Raw genomic sequence first — 12,384 nt, 5'->3', positions numbered from 1 at the left:
TAGAAAAATCGCACCTTGCTATTCTGATTCGGCATAATCTGTAGAACATTTGATTCACTGGTGGTAGGCGGGTTAAAAGCGTTTTTAACCTCGAAAAAAATGAAAATAGGGTGCCCTGTCACGTCTTCGGACCCCGTAGGTCGTGTTCAACTCGCATTTTAAAATGTTTCCGGTTCGATTCAGTGACTTTTATTTATATCATTAGATTCCTCGTTCTTTTCTCTTTCTAGCGCCATAAGGCGCTTTGTTAAAAGGAGGTGCGGTACAGGAGATATGACAAATAGAAAAGAGAGCTGCAGCGCGCGCGGGCGCCGCCCCGGCCCAGCGCGCGCGGGCGCCGCCCCGGCCCAGCGGCGCGGCCGAGACAGTGTGTCAGCCCAGCCGTAGGGAGTTGCTACCGGCTGACACAAGGGATGGCTTAACACATTAACAATATCAGATTGAAATGAACTTATCTTTGAAGAGGTCCCAACTGTCTACTTTTATTTTCATAGGATATTTTCTTTTAAAGTTAAGGCGCAGGATTCCTCCGGAGAAAGTGGTGATAGAAAACTGGTCAATAGCTTATTTGTTTCAGTTCATCAAGAACTACAGATTGACACAGGGGTTTCACTGACTTTTGAAAAATAAAAATTATTCTCTATTTTGAGTAAAAAATATATTTTCAAAGACACTCATTATGAATAATTTTTATTTTTCAAAATTCAGTAAAACCCCTGCCCTGTGTCATTCTGTAATCTGTGAACTGAATCAAACAAGCTATTGACCAGTTTTTTATCGCCACTTTCTCCGGAGGAATCCTGCGCGTCAACTTTAAAAGAAGATATCCTATGAAAATAGAGGTACACACTTTGGACCCCCTCGGTGAAATCGTAAACTTTCAATGTCGTACTGTTAATTTTTCCACGCCAGCCAACCCTAAATAATGGCTTCTGCAAACACGGAATAAGTCCACTTATTTGCGTATGAAGAATTTGACTCGCACCTTGAAACAAAATAAATTAGAAATGAGATGGTCGTTTTCTTTTTACCATCACAGACGAGATCACTGTAGGAATCTGTTGTACCGTGCACATGAAAATTTTCCAGGCAAGGTGTCGTGCATTTTCAATAAAAAATTGTGAATTTACAAGCACTGTGTCTCAACTTGAAAACCATTAACGAGCAAGATTGCTATTTTAGACGAGTACAGCATATTTTGTATCTAGTAAATTACAAAATATTTTGTACAAACAATAGTCCAGCAAAATCGAACAAGTTCGGTTCATCAAAATTTTGAGAGTTTGAAATAGAAATCTGCAAAAGCTCTTAAACTGTCCACACGAAAACTTGTCCTGAGAGGGCAGATTTCTTTTCGGAGAAGAGGTCCGTTCAACGGTTTTCTTTCGGAGAGAATCTTGGCCCCAATCTTTTAAAATAAAGTTGATTGCTCTTGGTAAAGTGCGATGTTGCAATTCAAAACTGGTAATCAAATGTAGCATTCGAAATAGAGAAATTTGATTTGATTTGGTTAAAATTTGACGATTTAATTCGTGGAAAGAAAGGACATGCTCAACTCGACATCGAAAATTTGTGATACACGCACCTAAAGGCTGGTCCACCTAAGACGTAAAAGGATATCAAAAGAGGGGGTATGTCTAAAAATAAGAAATGTTTCATCGTTACGGTGTTTCCTCATGTTTAAAATTCATTTCTTGGCAGGCTGGATGCCCACCTGCAGGCAGAGCGATGTTAGTGCAGAAATGTATAGTGACTCTTAGGTCGGGCAGCAGTGCCGACCAAGCGCCGTCGGCCGGGCAAGCAAAGTAGGCCCGGCCCCTTCCGTACTGACTTCACGGTAAAAACTATAATGGAGTAGCAACTAAGTACGTTGAAATGTGTGCCGCGCTGGCTGGCGAAGCTATCTCCTCTGAAGCCAATGTGCTTAGAAATCTCACCCACTCAGTTTTTGAGAGCCTATGGTCTACTGCAGCTAATGATGCCCTTGTTTTGAGTGTAGCGAGAGCCAGGGTCATAAATGCCCATGAAATAATAACCGTCTGAGACTGCGGCGTTCAGGGGTTTCACGGTTGTGTACAAAAAAAGGATTTGAAGTAAAAACTTATTATTGAGTGGCCTCATTCGAAGAAACATGACCCTCACTCTGTCTCTCTCTACATACACGGGTGGCACATGGCCGAAAAAGAATCTGCGGCGTTCCATCCAGGCGTCGCAGCTCCAGTTTGAATGATGCTACACTCAAAACAAGCGCATCATTAGCTGCAGTAGACCATAGGCTCTCAAAAACTGAGTGGGTGAGATTTCTAAGCACATTGGCTTCAGAGGAGATAGCTTCGCCAGCCAGCGCGGCACACATTTCAACGTACTTAGTTGCTACTCCATTATAGTTCTACTCCATGGTAAAAACAGAGTCCTGTTTTTGGAGGAAAAAGGGAAAACTTTGAGGAACTCCCATGTTTGAGTAAGAGTCCTCGCCTCAGATTTTGAGGAATCTTCTCAAAAAAGGAGGAAAAGTCCAACATTTTTTGAGAAGACATCCTGGAAACCTGAGGAGTTTTTTGTCAAACCAGGGGAGTTCCTCAAAGTTTTCCCTTTCCCCTCAAAAAATGAGACATCGTTTTCACCGTGTTGCTAGTAAAGTGAAGTGTCGCTGGTAAGCTCGTTTTGCGGAAGGTTAGGCCTAATCGACGCGTCCTAACAACAATGTTCTATCTGCAGCGTGCGGATTACACAATGTTCTATCTGCAAAACGCGGGTTTCGGGACACCTCCAAAGGAATGCTTATTACTCCGTAACCGCTCGTTCTACTTCACTTTTTGCAGTCAATAATTAAACATTGGACCTTTACGATTCTTTCCGTGTGCTCAGATTGGCCTTAATGTCTTCCAGTTACTAGTAAACCACATAAAGGTGAAGGGGTGCGCCTAACCCCGTTTTGCAGATAGAACATCGTGTAATCCGCACTCTGCAGATAGAACATTGTTTATTCAGCACTCTGCAGATAGAACATTGTGTAATCCGCACGCTGCAGATAGAACATTGTTGTTAGGACGCGTCGTAATGAGCCTGCCGCCTGCCCCTGCTTGACAAATAATGAAGTGACAGCATCGCATACGGTGTAATAACTTCTGTTTGGGTATTGCCGAGGAAGATAAGTTGCAGGTCCGGCTGGTGCCCCGTCCAGGGCCTCGCCTTATGCGACCTCAGGAACGCCATCAGCTGGAGCATGTTGGCGGCAGCCAGGGCCCCCTCGCGGCTGCTGTTGTACTGGCGTAGGTCTTCCTCGCGGGTCTCCCAGTCGTGGACGCACAGGGGCGGGCCGCACTTGTACTGAACACCGAGGACGTCTGGGTGGTCCATCAAGCCCTCGCCAACTGGCAGGTCGCTTACCACGTCAACATTTAGGTTCTGTAAACACACCCAGAAAAATGGATAGCTGTAGCAACCATCGTATGGTAAGCCAGGGACAACCATAAAAATATGGTTGTGACAACAATCCTATGGCTGCGCCGACCATGAAAACAGGTAGTCTAACAATTGTCAATGTTGGTGGAACCATAAGACTGTCGGCTCGACCATATTTTTATGGTTGTCCCTGGCTTACCATACGATGGTTGCTACAGCTATCCATTTTTCTGGGTGCAAAAGGCAATACGATTAAATGTTTCCCAAGAGAAAATAGGCTCCAGAAAAAAAAAACGAACGCCCGAAGTCGGAGTCCATGAACTTCGGCCGAAGTTCAGCCGAAGTTCAATGAAGTTCGGTTTGTAAAATCAGGTCGATGTTTACTGAAATTCACCGAAGTTCAAGGAGTTCACTGAAGTTCAAAATCAAACGTCAAAGTACCTCGAAGTTCAAAATAAATCGTATAAGTTCACTGAAGTTTAAAAATAAGTTAATACATATTTTAGGCTGCAATTGCACTGTAAATCAGAGTGTGATACAGACTACAAGTTTTCTGTAATACAAAAATATTGCACGATGTTGTGATGATCATCGCAGGAAAAGTACATCATTAAATTCATTGCTTATATTTGTGATGACCATCACTCATTTGAGCGATACTTTTATGTATCACAGCTTTGTGCGATGTGCATTCACACCGTTTTGTAGGAAATCCGAAATCATCGCATTACTTCGCAATAGGCATCACATAAAATTTGTGATAAAAATTGACCCCTTCTCCAGGAGTGATAAATCGTGGGAATCACATGGGGCGTTTTATCACACGAAAATGTGTGAAAAGTATGACACTTCGAATTACAGTGTGGCGATTTTAAGTGCTTACTACAACCGAGTCCCCAGCTTACTCAAAGCAGATATTTACGGATCGAATAACAAAAATTACGAAGCGAGAATTTTGCTTTCATAGCTCTTAACAAGTTCGAAGTTCAAGAAATTTGGTAGAAGTTTAGCAAAGTTCACCGAAGTTCCTGAGGTTCACAAGAGTTCACTGAAGTTCGCCGAAGTTCAAGAAAGCGTACTCCGAAGTTCCAGCCTATTTCCCCTGGCCTTTAAGGCAATACTTTCTAGACCCTGGTAGCAATCAGACTGTAATTTTGACTGCACGTTTTCTGTGATACAGAAATATTGCACGATGGTGTGATGCTAAACGCAAGAAAGTATAAAATTAAATTCATTGCTTCTTTTTGCGATGACCATCACTTATTTGAGCGACCCTTTGAGGATGATAGTTTTGTGCAACGCGTATCGCACTAGTTTTCAATAACAGCGTAAGACGAACACTGTTGTTTGTAAGGAACTAAGAGTGAACTTATGAATGAAGAAAGGACACAACGATTTAGTGTGTTTTATGTTCCGCTGACCTTGAGATGATGTGATGGTCCGATACCTGAGAGCATTAAGAGTTGGGGACTATGCAGGGCCCCGGCACTAACAATGACCTCCTTTGATGCTTTCACTTGAACAACCTGCAAAATTTGGGAATGTACATTACACATGTCTACTGATCCTGTTCTGGTTGATGTTGTCTGGTGCAGAATACTTCTTGACGAAATAATCAGAGAAACTGTACTGCAGTACAAAATATGTCAGTTTGAATTAGGGGCGTCTGAAGTGGGGTCGGACAGGGGCTCGGCGATTAAAGTAAAATAAAAATGTATTTTGTTTTTCTGAATACGAGAGGACGGCTGGCTGCTTTGGGCCGATGGTGAGGAAGGAAGGTAGTCCAGAATACATGTGAAGGGACTTTTTTTGTCCCTAGCAAGTCGCATTTTTCTGCACATCTTGATCACAAGCACTGCAGAATATAGCCAGTCAGTGACAACTATGCATCCTCACTATGGACAAATCTTTTTGTCTACGATTGCGATGCAAATTCGTCATTTTTACCATACAATATTCTATCTGGAAAAGATGTGAACAAAAATGCGTTTTCCAGGGACAGAAATAGTCCCTTCAGATTAAGTGTGCCGTCACCAAAAGTAAGTGTCCTTGTACACATCTCAATGGAATACAAATTTATATCTACATGGCATACAAAATAAAGCATTTGTACCCAGTCCAGATACATTTCGTCTATCTGAACAGACAACTTTGTCGATGATGAAGATGTGTAGGAGGACACATCTAATCTAGGTACAATATTGTCACTTTCCATTAATGGAGAACATGCACTGGCGGATCTGTATACGTTACATACACAATAAATATACATAGGTAGCCTACGCCTACCATGTACTGAGCGATTCAGAATTCAGAGATACGTCACGTTCTGGGGAATGTGACATGCTATTGTAATTAATATGATTGAATTAACATTCTATAGAATGTGACGTCACAGTATTAGAATTACAGTGTACAGATTTAAATCAGATTTAGATGTGCACAAGAAACATCTTGCCTACGCACAAAGATCACCCCTCGCCATTTCGTGAGTGGTGTGTTTACTTCTTTATCTGTGTACAATGAATGTTCACTGTTAAATTGCCAGAGTCACGTACGTACCTGGCCTGCCGCGTTTTCGTACTCCACACCAACTGCCCTCGGGCCTGTCTGAAATGTTTCTAGCAGAACTTTTCGAGCAGTAGCGAATGTTTCCACGCGAAGGTTTGAACGCCTCTTCATTACTGGTTCCAGGTAGCTTCGATACGTACTCCATCGCTCGCCATGTGCCTGCAGCGAAAGGATCAGCGTAGGGCGATGACCAGAAAAACGTGTATATTCGTTCCAAATCGTCGTTGAATCGTCTGGATCGTTGTCCTGTTCCCACTTCGGTTCCTTTTATCGCTTTTCGGGGTGTTTTACTAAGGCAAATTAAGAAACTTTGCCGACTTTGCCCCTGCTCGGGCCAGGAGCCTTCTAACTGGGTCCAAACTAAACTCTGATTCTTTGCACACTTCATCTTTCTAAAACACGGCCTTTAAGGGGCACATGGCAGACCTCCAAGATCATATGTCCTAACCTGTTCTTATGTCAACATTACATTGCAACATTACTTCCACACATTGAGCGGATTTTCTCAGTTGAAGGTCCACAAAGGGACAGACGGGTAAAAGGAACCAAAGTTGTTTTACGAGATTAAAGGTTGAGGCTTCGGAGTTCATAAGACACTACTGTGTAGAGTACAGTTCACTGGAAGGGTTGGCACCAATGCGTTTGAAGGGTAGGCTATGTACAGGTAAGTATTGACTCTGTACAATCGAGAAAAAGGCGCGAGGTCTAACGATCTTTTAGAGAAACAACTACAGAAAGCCTTTTTAGGTGCGTTTTTCAAAATTAAAATCGTTCCCGCAGTTTGTTTTTTTTTTGTTTTTTTTTATACCCTGTCAGGTAATCAGAGATCCTAAAAATGACAACCGATTGATTAACGATTACCGACTTTTGAAAACTTCACAAAGAAGCAATGAGTCGTTACTTTCCAATTAGTCTTGGGAAGTTCTGTGTAAATGCTTAAAGCCAAATATCGGACGACGTTCATAGGATCCGTCGAGTCTCTTTGAGGATTCGAATGTTCGGAATATGCATATGTGAGGAGAGGACTACTTGCCTGGGTTGACTGCGCAATGGAGTGGCCCAGCTGTCCGTGGGCGTTGATGTCACCTCGAAAAGGAATCCTCAGCTGATTCATCGCTGCTGCGAGCGGTGCCATGGCAGGGTGTCGGTAGGACTCCCAGGATACTTTCTGAGGGCCACCGCGACCGTGGTGCCCTACCAGAAGGGCACAGATAGGAATAGGAAACGAATTCGATGCACACCCAGAGAATCGTTTCGTTGATTTGAAATAAGTTTTTAATTTGAGGCATTTCTTTAATTTAAAGAAACTGCTTTGAATCAAAGCAGCCTTCTTTAATTTAAAGAAAGGGTTTCCTTGAATCAAATTTATTTCTTTGAATAAAAGAAAAGAAGAAAATTCTACTTCAATCCAAAGAATCGTTTCTTAGATATAGATTTGAAGCAGCGATCTCAAATGCAAGAAAATTCAATTTAGCCGTTTTTCTTTGAATCAAAGATATATTTCTTTGAAACATAAAGATTGTTTCTTTAAATTGAACAAACATCTTAAAATCAAAGAAGGCCCTCTTTGGATCAAAATAGGCTGCTTTGATTCGAAACCATTTTTTAAAAATCTACATTGAGTAAAGAATTTCTTTGTTTTAAAGCAGACTTCGTTGATTCAAAGAAACGGTTCTCTGCGTGCATAGACTCACTACAAATCCAGACGGGAATAGTCAGCGTTGCATGTAGGGTGGACGCGTTCTACAGCACATCACAAACAGGTGCAAATTTGTTTGTAAACTGGACGCAAACGCAAGTCATTAATACAATAGGTACAAAATGTAACGTTTCAAATCTGTCCTTTCTCCACGTAAAGTCTAACTGAAATTCTATGTGTTACACTTTTCACACATTTTCGTATATTAAAATGCCCAGTGCAATTGACACTAAGTCTGACCGGACTGTGTTTTGTCCATAGTTCGGAAAAATATTGTTAAAAAAAATCGAGTTACTATTTTACATCAAAACTAGGTTTAGTGACCACAAAAATGACAATGTGTAAATAAATTTAGAAATGTTGGTCGAGAGTTCATGAGAATTTTCCCAACAGTTTGCAGAACTATGTTTAAATTTTCCCAACTATTCGGGGTGCACATTTTCCAGTCAATTGTTTGGAAGTTTCCAACAAAACTTTCTACTGTAAGCGACAATTTTGCATCCAGCAGAGAACAAATTTTCGCTTTGTCTATGATGGAGGTGCAAATAAGTCATTTGTATCTTACAATAAATTATGTATCAGGTCAAGATGTGCACAAGAACGCTTCTTTCTCCTAGGAACAAAAATAGTCCATTCAGATTTAGTGCATGGACTTACTCGGCATTTTGGCTCTTGCTTCAGTCTTTATCTACTATCTCGTATCCTGTGCCCACTATCTTTCTTTTCTAGCGTTGTTTTAGGGCAAACGACGAACAGTGAAGAATTTTATGACAAGGAATACGTTATACTTTTGTTGCGGTTGATGGCAGCGTCTAAGTTGTCTTCCGACTTCTTGAAGTAAGGAAGAACGTTGTTGTAGCTCCAGCGTCCGTCCCCTGTAATTTTCGCCCACGTATCAAAGTCCACGTCGCTGCCCCGGACGTACAGCATGCCGTTGATGGTGCTCCCACCGCCGAGTACGGAGGGCACGTTGAGCAGACATCCGGTGCCGTTGCAGTTTTGCGGCTCTGGGATGGCCTTAAAGAAATGACACAACTTGCTTCATGTGCTGGTGCTTATTCGGTTTGAATAATGGAAAATCTGAATCAAGAATTGGTCTTGAAAGCAGATGATACAAATTTAAGAATAGGCCTGTGTTCTAATTTTCTCTCATATTTAGCTACGTAGAGAAGAAACAAAGGGTGGGCAGAGCGACCGGCGAGGGTAGATACGAGACCAGTATTGTTGGGCACTGACGGGCGCAGACGGTCGGCAGGAGGGCGTCCGTGGGAGCCTAGTACAGTTGGGCTGGGTAAGGGGAGGAGCTTGAAGTGACACTCACTCAGGCACTTGGACACACGGTGAAAACAATCTCTCAAATTTTTAGGGAAAAGGGAAAACTCCAAGGAACTCCCCGGTTTGACGTTTACTCCTCAGATTTCGAGGAGATCTCCTCAAAAAATGTAAGATTTTTCCTCGATTTTGCGATGATTCCTCAAAATCTGAGGCGATATCAGAGGACTCTTCATCAAACGTGGGAGTCCCTTAAAAATTTTCCCCTTTTCCTCAAAATATGAAACATTGGTTTAACCGTGGCAGGTTCCGCCAGCGCTAAAGAAATTGTTTTCTGGTCTCCGCTTGATTCTCTTGCCGTCGCTCTTGCCGTTTCGAGATTAAAAGCTAGCTGACACCTTTCAGTTACTTATATATTCTTTATATAAAGTCCAAGGCTTTTGAAGGTCGTCTGCTTAAAAGGAGTCCCTTAAGGTGTCAGACCTGTGAAATGTAAGGGTTTGCAAGAATAGTCAGTACCTAAAAAGTACATGCTGCATCGATTTAGGGTTAGAGGTGTATTAAGAGCATAGATAGATGCTTATTTTGCCGTTGACGCCGGTGCGCGCACTCCCAAGGAACATGCGGATCTTCACCTTCAACTGGAATGGTAGCAGTTCCTTTCGGTGTGCTCAATTGTAGCGCAACGGATGGGTTGGCAAGTGTCAAAAAATTGCTATTTACTCTTACAAGATACCGCTATTGTTGACCTGGGGGTTTTGCAAATTTCGAAACGGAAGTGATGGAAGAACAAGCAGGCCCGCCCTTCCGCCAAACGGAGTTGCCAGCTCCACTTCGCTGCGCCGGCAACTCCGTTCAGCAGGGGCCGGGCCTGCTTGGCCTGCCGGCGGCGATAGTCGGGCCTTAGCCCGCCACAATCTCTCCCGTACTTGTCCCTATCTCCTTGACCCAGCCAAGGGCCCCCTTCGGCCCGACCATTCCAGTCTCGCGATTTACTGAAGTGCATAACCAAATAAATAATGTGACCGGTAAATCACTTTGCATTTTTGAGTAAACTAAGGAGTCCGGCGGGGGCCTGCTGCCCTAGAAATTTGCTCCTTTGACATGACAAGACTGTAACGGGGCAACACCGTGACTACACCCCACCCTTCTGCTTTTGCTTACGAATGAAAAAAAAACAAAAAACGCGCAGTTTTTAGATTGTATGTTGTTTGTCAACACTGTAAATCACAGTGTGATACTGACTGCACACTTTCTGTGATAGAGATATATTGCACGATGTTGTGATGATCATCGCAGAAAAAGTACAAGATTAAATTCATTGCTTACATTTGTGATAACAATCACTTATTTGAGCGATACTTCGAGGTATCATAGTTTTGTGCTATGTGCATCAAACTGTTTTGCAATAAATCCAGTATTATCGCATTATTTTGCGATAAGTATCACACAATATTTGTGATAAAAATTTATCACTCCCCCAGAAGTGATAAATCAAGGGAATCACTCCGGGCATTTTATCACACGAAAATGTGTGAAAAGTATCACACTTTGAATTACAGTGAAACAATCCTAAATCCTAAAACTTGACTTTTTGCCATTGCCTTCAAAATATCCCAGAAGGCGTCTCTACGACAATTTTGAAATTTTCGTCATTTTCGGTTAAATTTTGAACAAATGCGTTAAAATCTCTGCTCCTATGGGTCAGATTTTGGTGACCGGCGGGTCAAATCGACCAACTGGGTCTAGGGAACGTGTAAAAAAAAATCACGCTTAATATACATTTTGCAGTATTGTTTTGATATTCCAGGTCATACCGCTTAGACTATACCGCAACGTTTCTCATACCCGTAGCAGAACACACGGATGACAACAAGCTCTGCGATGTTGTGACTTTACAATTTCAGTGTAGTGAATATGTTGGTGTTTGGAAGTTCCAGTCCCAATGCACGGTTCGTTCTATGGGCTTTCCGTAGATCTAGTCGGTTTTCTTCAGAGATGTGCCGTTTTCCACATAAGACTCCCTCCAAATGAGCCTGCGCAGGGCCGGGCGCGTCCCGCCCCGTCAGAGCACCGTGATTTCGATGATTATTAATTAAAAAGCGATTTAAACAGGGGAAACGAAAGTACTAGGTAAACCTGAAGATACGAGGAATGTTTAGATGTCCCTGGAAAGTGGGGCTAGGAGGTTTTTAACCAATTTAGGAGGGTTAAATGCTCGGCACGGAGGGAGTGGTGGGAGAAGGGGAGGGTGGCGACCACCCACCACTCGGTCTCGATCCTTGCCCCAAGTCTCACGCGAAATACCCTGTTACTGGCCGCACATTCTTGCACCTACTTGTATTGTCTCTGCCATGGCACTGCCTATGTTGTTGGTCGTGAATCCAGGAACCCTGGCTTCAGGTGCCTCGTGGCCTCCTCTCTCCAGCAAAAGAACCTGCAAAAAGAGCGTTCACACTCCCTAGCAGTCGCAGATGTACGCAGCGGGCAGAGAGTGCGAACGACTGCAAGCAAAAATAATAAATCTCGCACACGCAGTACCTTTATTGATGGTTCTTCGGACAATCTCGCAGCAAGAACGCTTCCAGCGGACCCTCCACCAATCACAACGTAGTCAAATTCGGTGTTTGGGGCGTCTGTATACAGCCAACAAACGCACTTAGGTGGAGACCCTTCTAAAAATCCAGGTTTCCAAGAAAATTTGAATCAACCAAAAATCGAATCGAATCACTGTAATTCGAAGTGTGATACTTTTCACACATTTTCGTGCGATAAAACGCCCAGTGTGATTCCCACGATTTATCACTCCTGGGGAAGGGGTCAATTTTTATCACAAATTTTATGTGATGCCTATTGCAAAATAATGCGATGATTTCGGATTTCCTACCAAACGGTGTGAATGTACATCGCACAAAACTGTGATACATAAAAGTATCGCTCAAATGAGTGGTGGTCATCCCAAATATAAGCAATGAATTTAATGTTGTACTTTTTCTGAGATGATCATCACACCATCGTGCAATATTTCTGTATCACAGAAAACGTGCAGTCAGTATCACACTTTGATTTACAGAGATATACTTTTATGTTGTAGTGCTAAAAAAGATGTTTGTTTAGAGGGTTTTGATTTGAAGCTTTCCAAAAAGTATCATTCTATCTCCAATACGATCACTGAAAACATCGTTCAAACACAAGTAACCCTTCTTATCTGAATCATACTTTCGCATTGTTCCGAGTAAACTAACTACCTTCATGTACGCCAGACCACGCCTCGCGTAACAGACTGTGTGATATCTCTTAAAACACGATGTGATGTTTTCATTCCATCCATGCAAGCCGCTGCGAGTGACCGATGCACTGTCGGTTGCAAAAATGCATTTGTTTTGTGCCGCAAATGCCTACCTTTCTGGTGGCTCGCTAAAGGCGACGGGGGGGGG

General features: G+C 42.7%; 2 protein-coding genes across 2 annotated transcripts in view; both read right to left on the bottom strand.

Annotated features, from left to right (window-relative positions):
* Positions 1-6,132, bottom strand: part of LOC113210424 (glucose dehydrogenase [FAD, quinone]-like) — a 15,207-nt gene extending 9,075 nt beyond the window's left edge. The window contains exons 1-3 of the mRNA XM_026428411.2: positions 5,968-6,132; positions 4,827-4,931; positions 3,116-3,408 (exon numbers count right to left, since the gene is read on the bottom strand). Of these exons, the coding sequence (XP_026284196.2) occupies positions 3,116-3,408; positions 4,827-4,931; positions 5,968-6,087 (518 nt within the window). The 5' untranslated portion in view covers positions 6,088-6,132. The remainder of the gene's footprint in view (positions 1-3,115; positions 3,409-4,826; positions 4,932-5,967) is intronic.
* A 660-nt stretch (positions 6,133-6,792) lies between these two features.
* LOC127751119 (glucose dehydrogenase [FAD, quinone]-like) overlaps positions 6,793-12,384 on the bottom strand; it is an 11,592-nt gene continuing 6,000 nt past the window's right edge. The window contains exons 3-6 of the mRNA XM_052274193.1: positions 11,489-11,583; positions 11,286-11,384; positions 8,464-8,692; positions 6,793-7,170 (exon numbers count right to left, since the gene is read on the bottom strand). Coding sequence (XP_052130153.1) covers positions 6,827-7,170; positions 8,464-8,692; positions 11,286-11,384; positions 11,489-11,583 — 767 coding nt within the window. The 3' untranslated portion in view covers positions 6,793-6,826. The remainder of the gene's footprint in view (positions 7,171-8,463; positions 8,693-11,285; positions 11,385-11,488; positions 11,584-12,384) is intronic.

Source organism: Frankliniella occidentalis, unplaced genomic scaffold (assembly GCF_000697945.3).
Source record: "Frankliniella occidentalis isolate FOCC.00 unplaced genomic scaffold, Focc_3.1 Scaffold349, whole genome shotgun sequence".
NCBI lineage: Eukaryota > Metazoa > Arthropoda > Insecta > Thysanoptera > Thripidae > Frankliniella > Frankliniella occidentalis.
The sequence above is the reverse complement of the archived record's forward strand: the minus strand, read 5'-3'. Positions and strand labels throughout refer to the sequence as shown.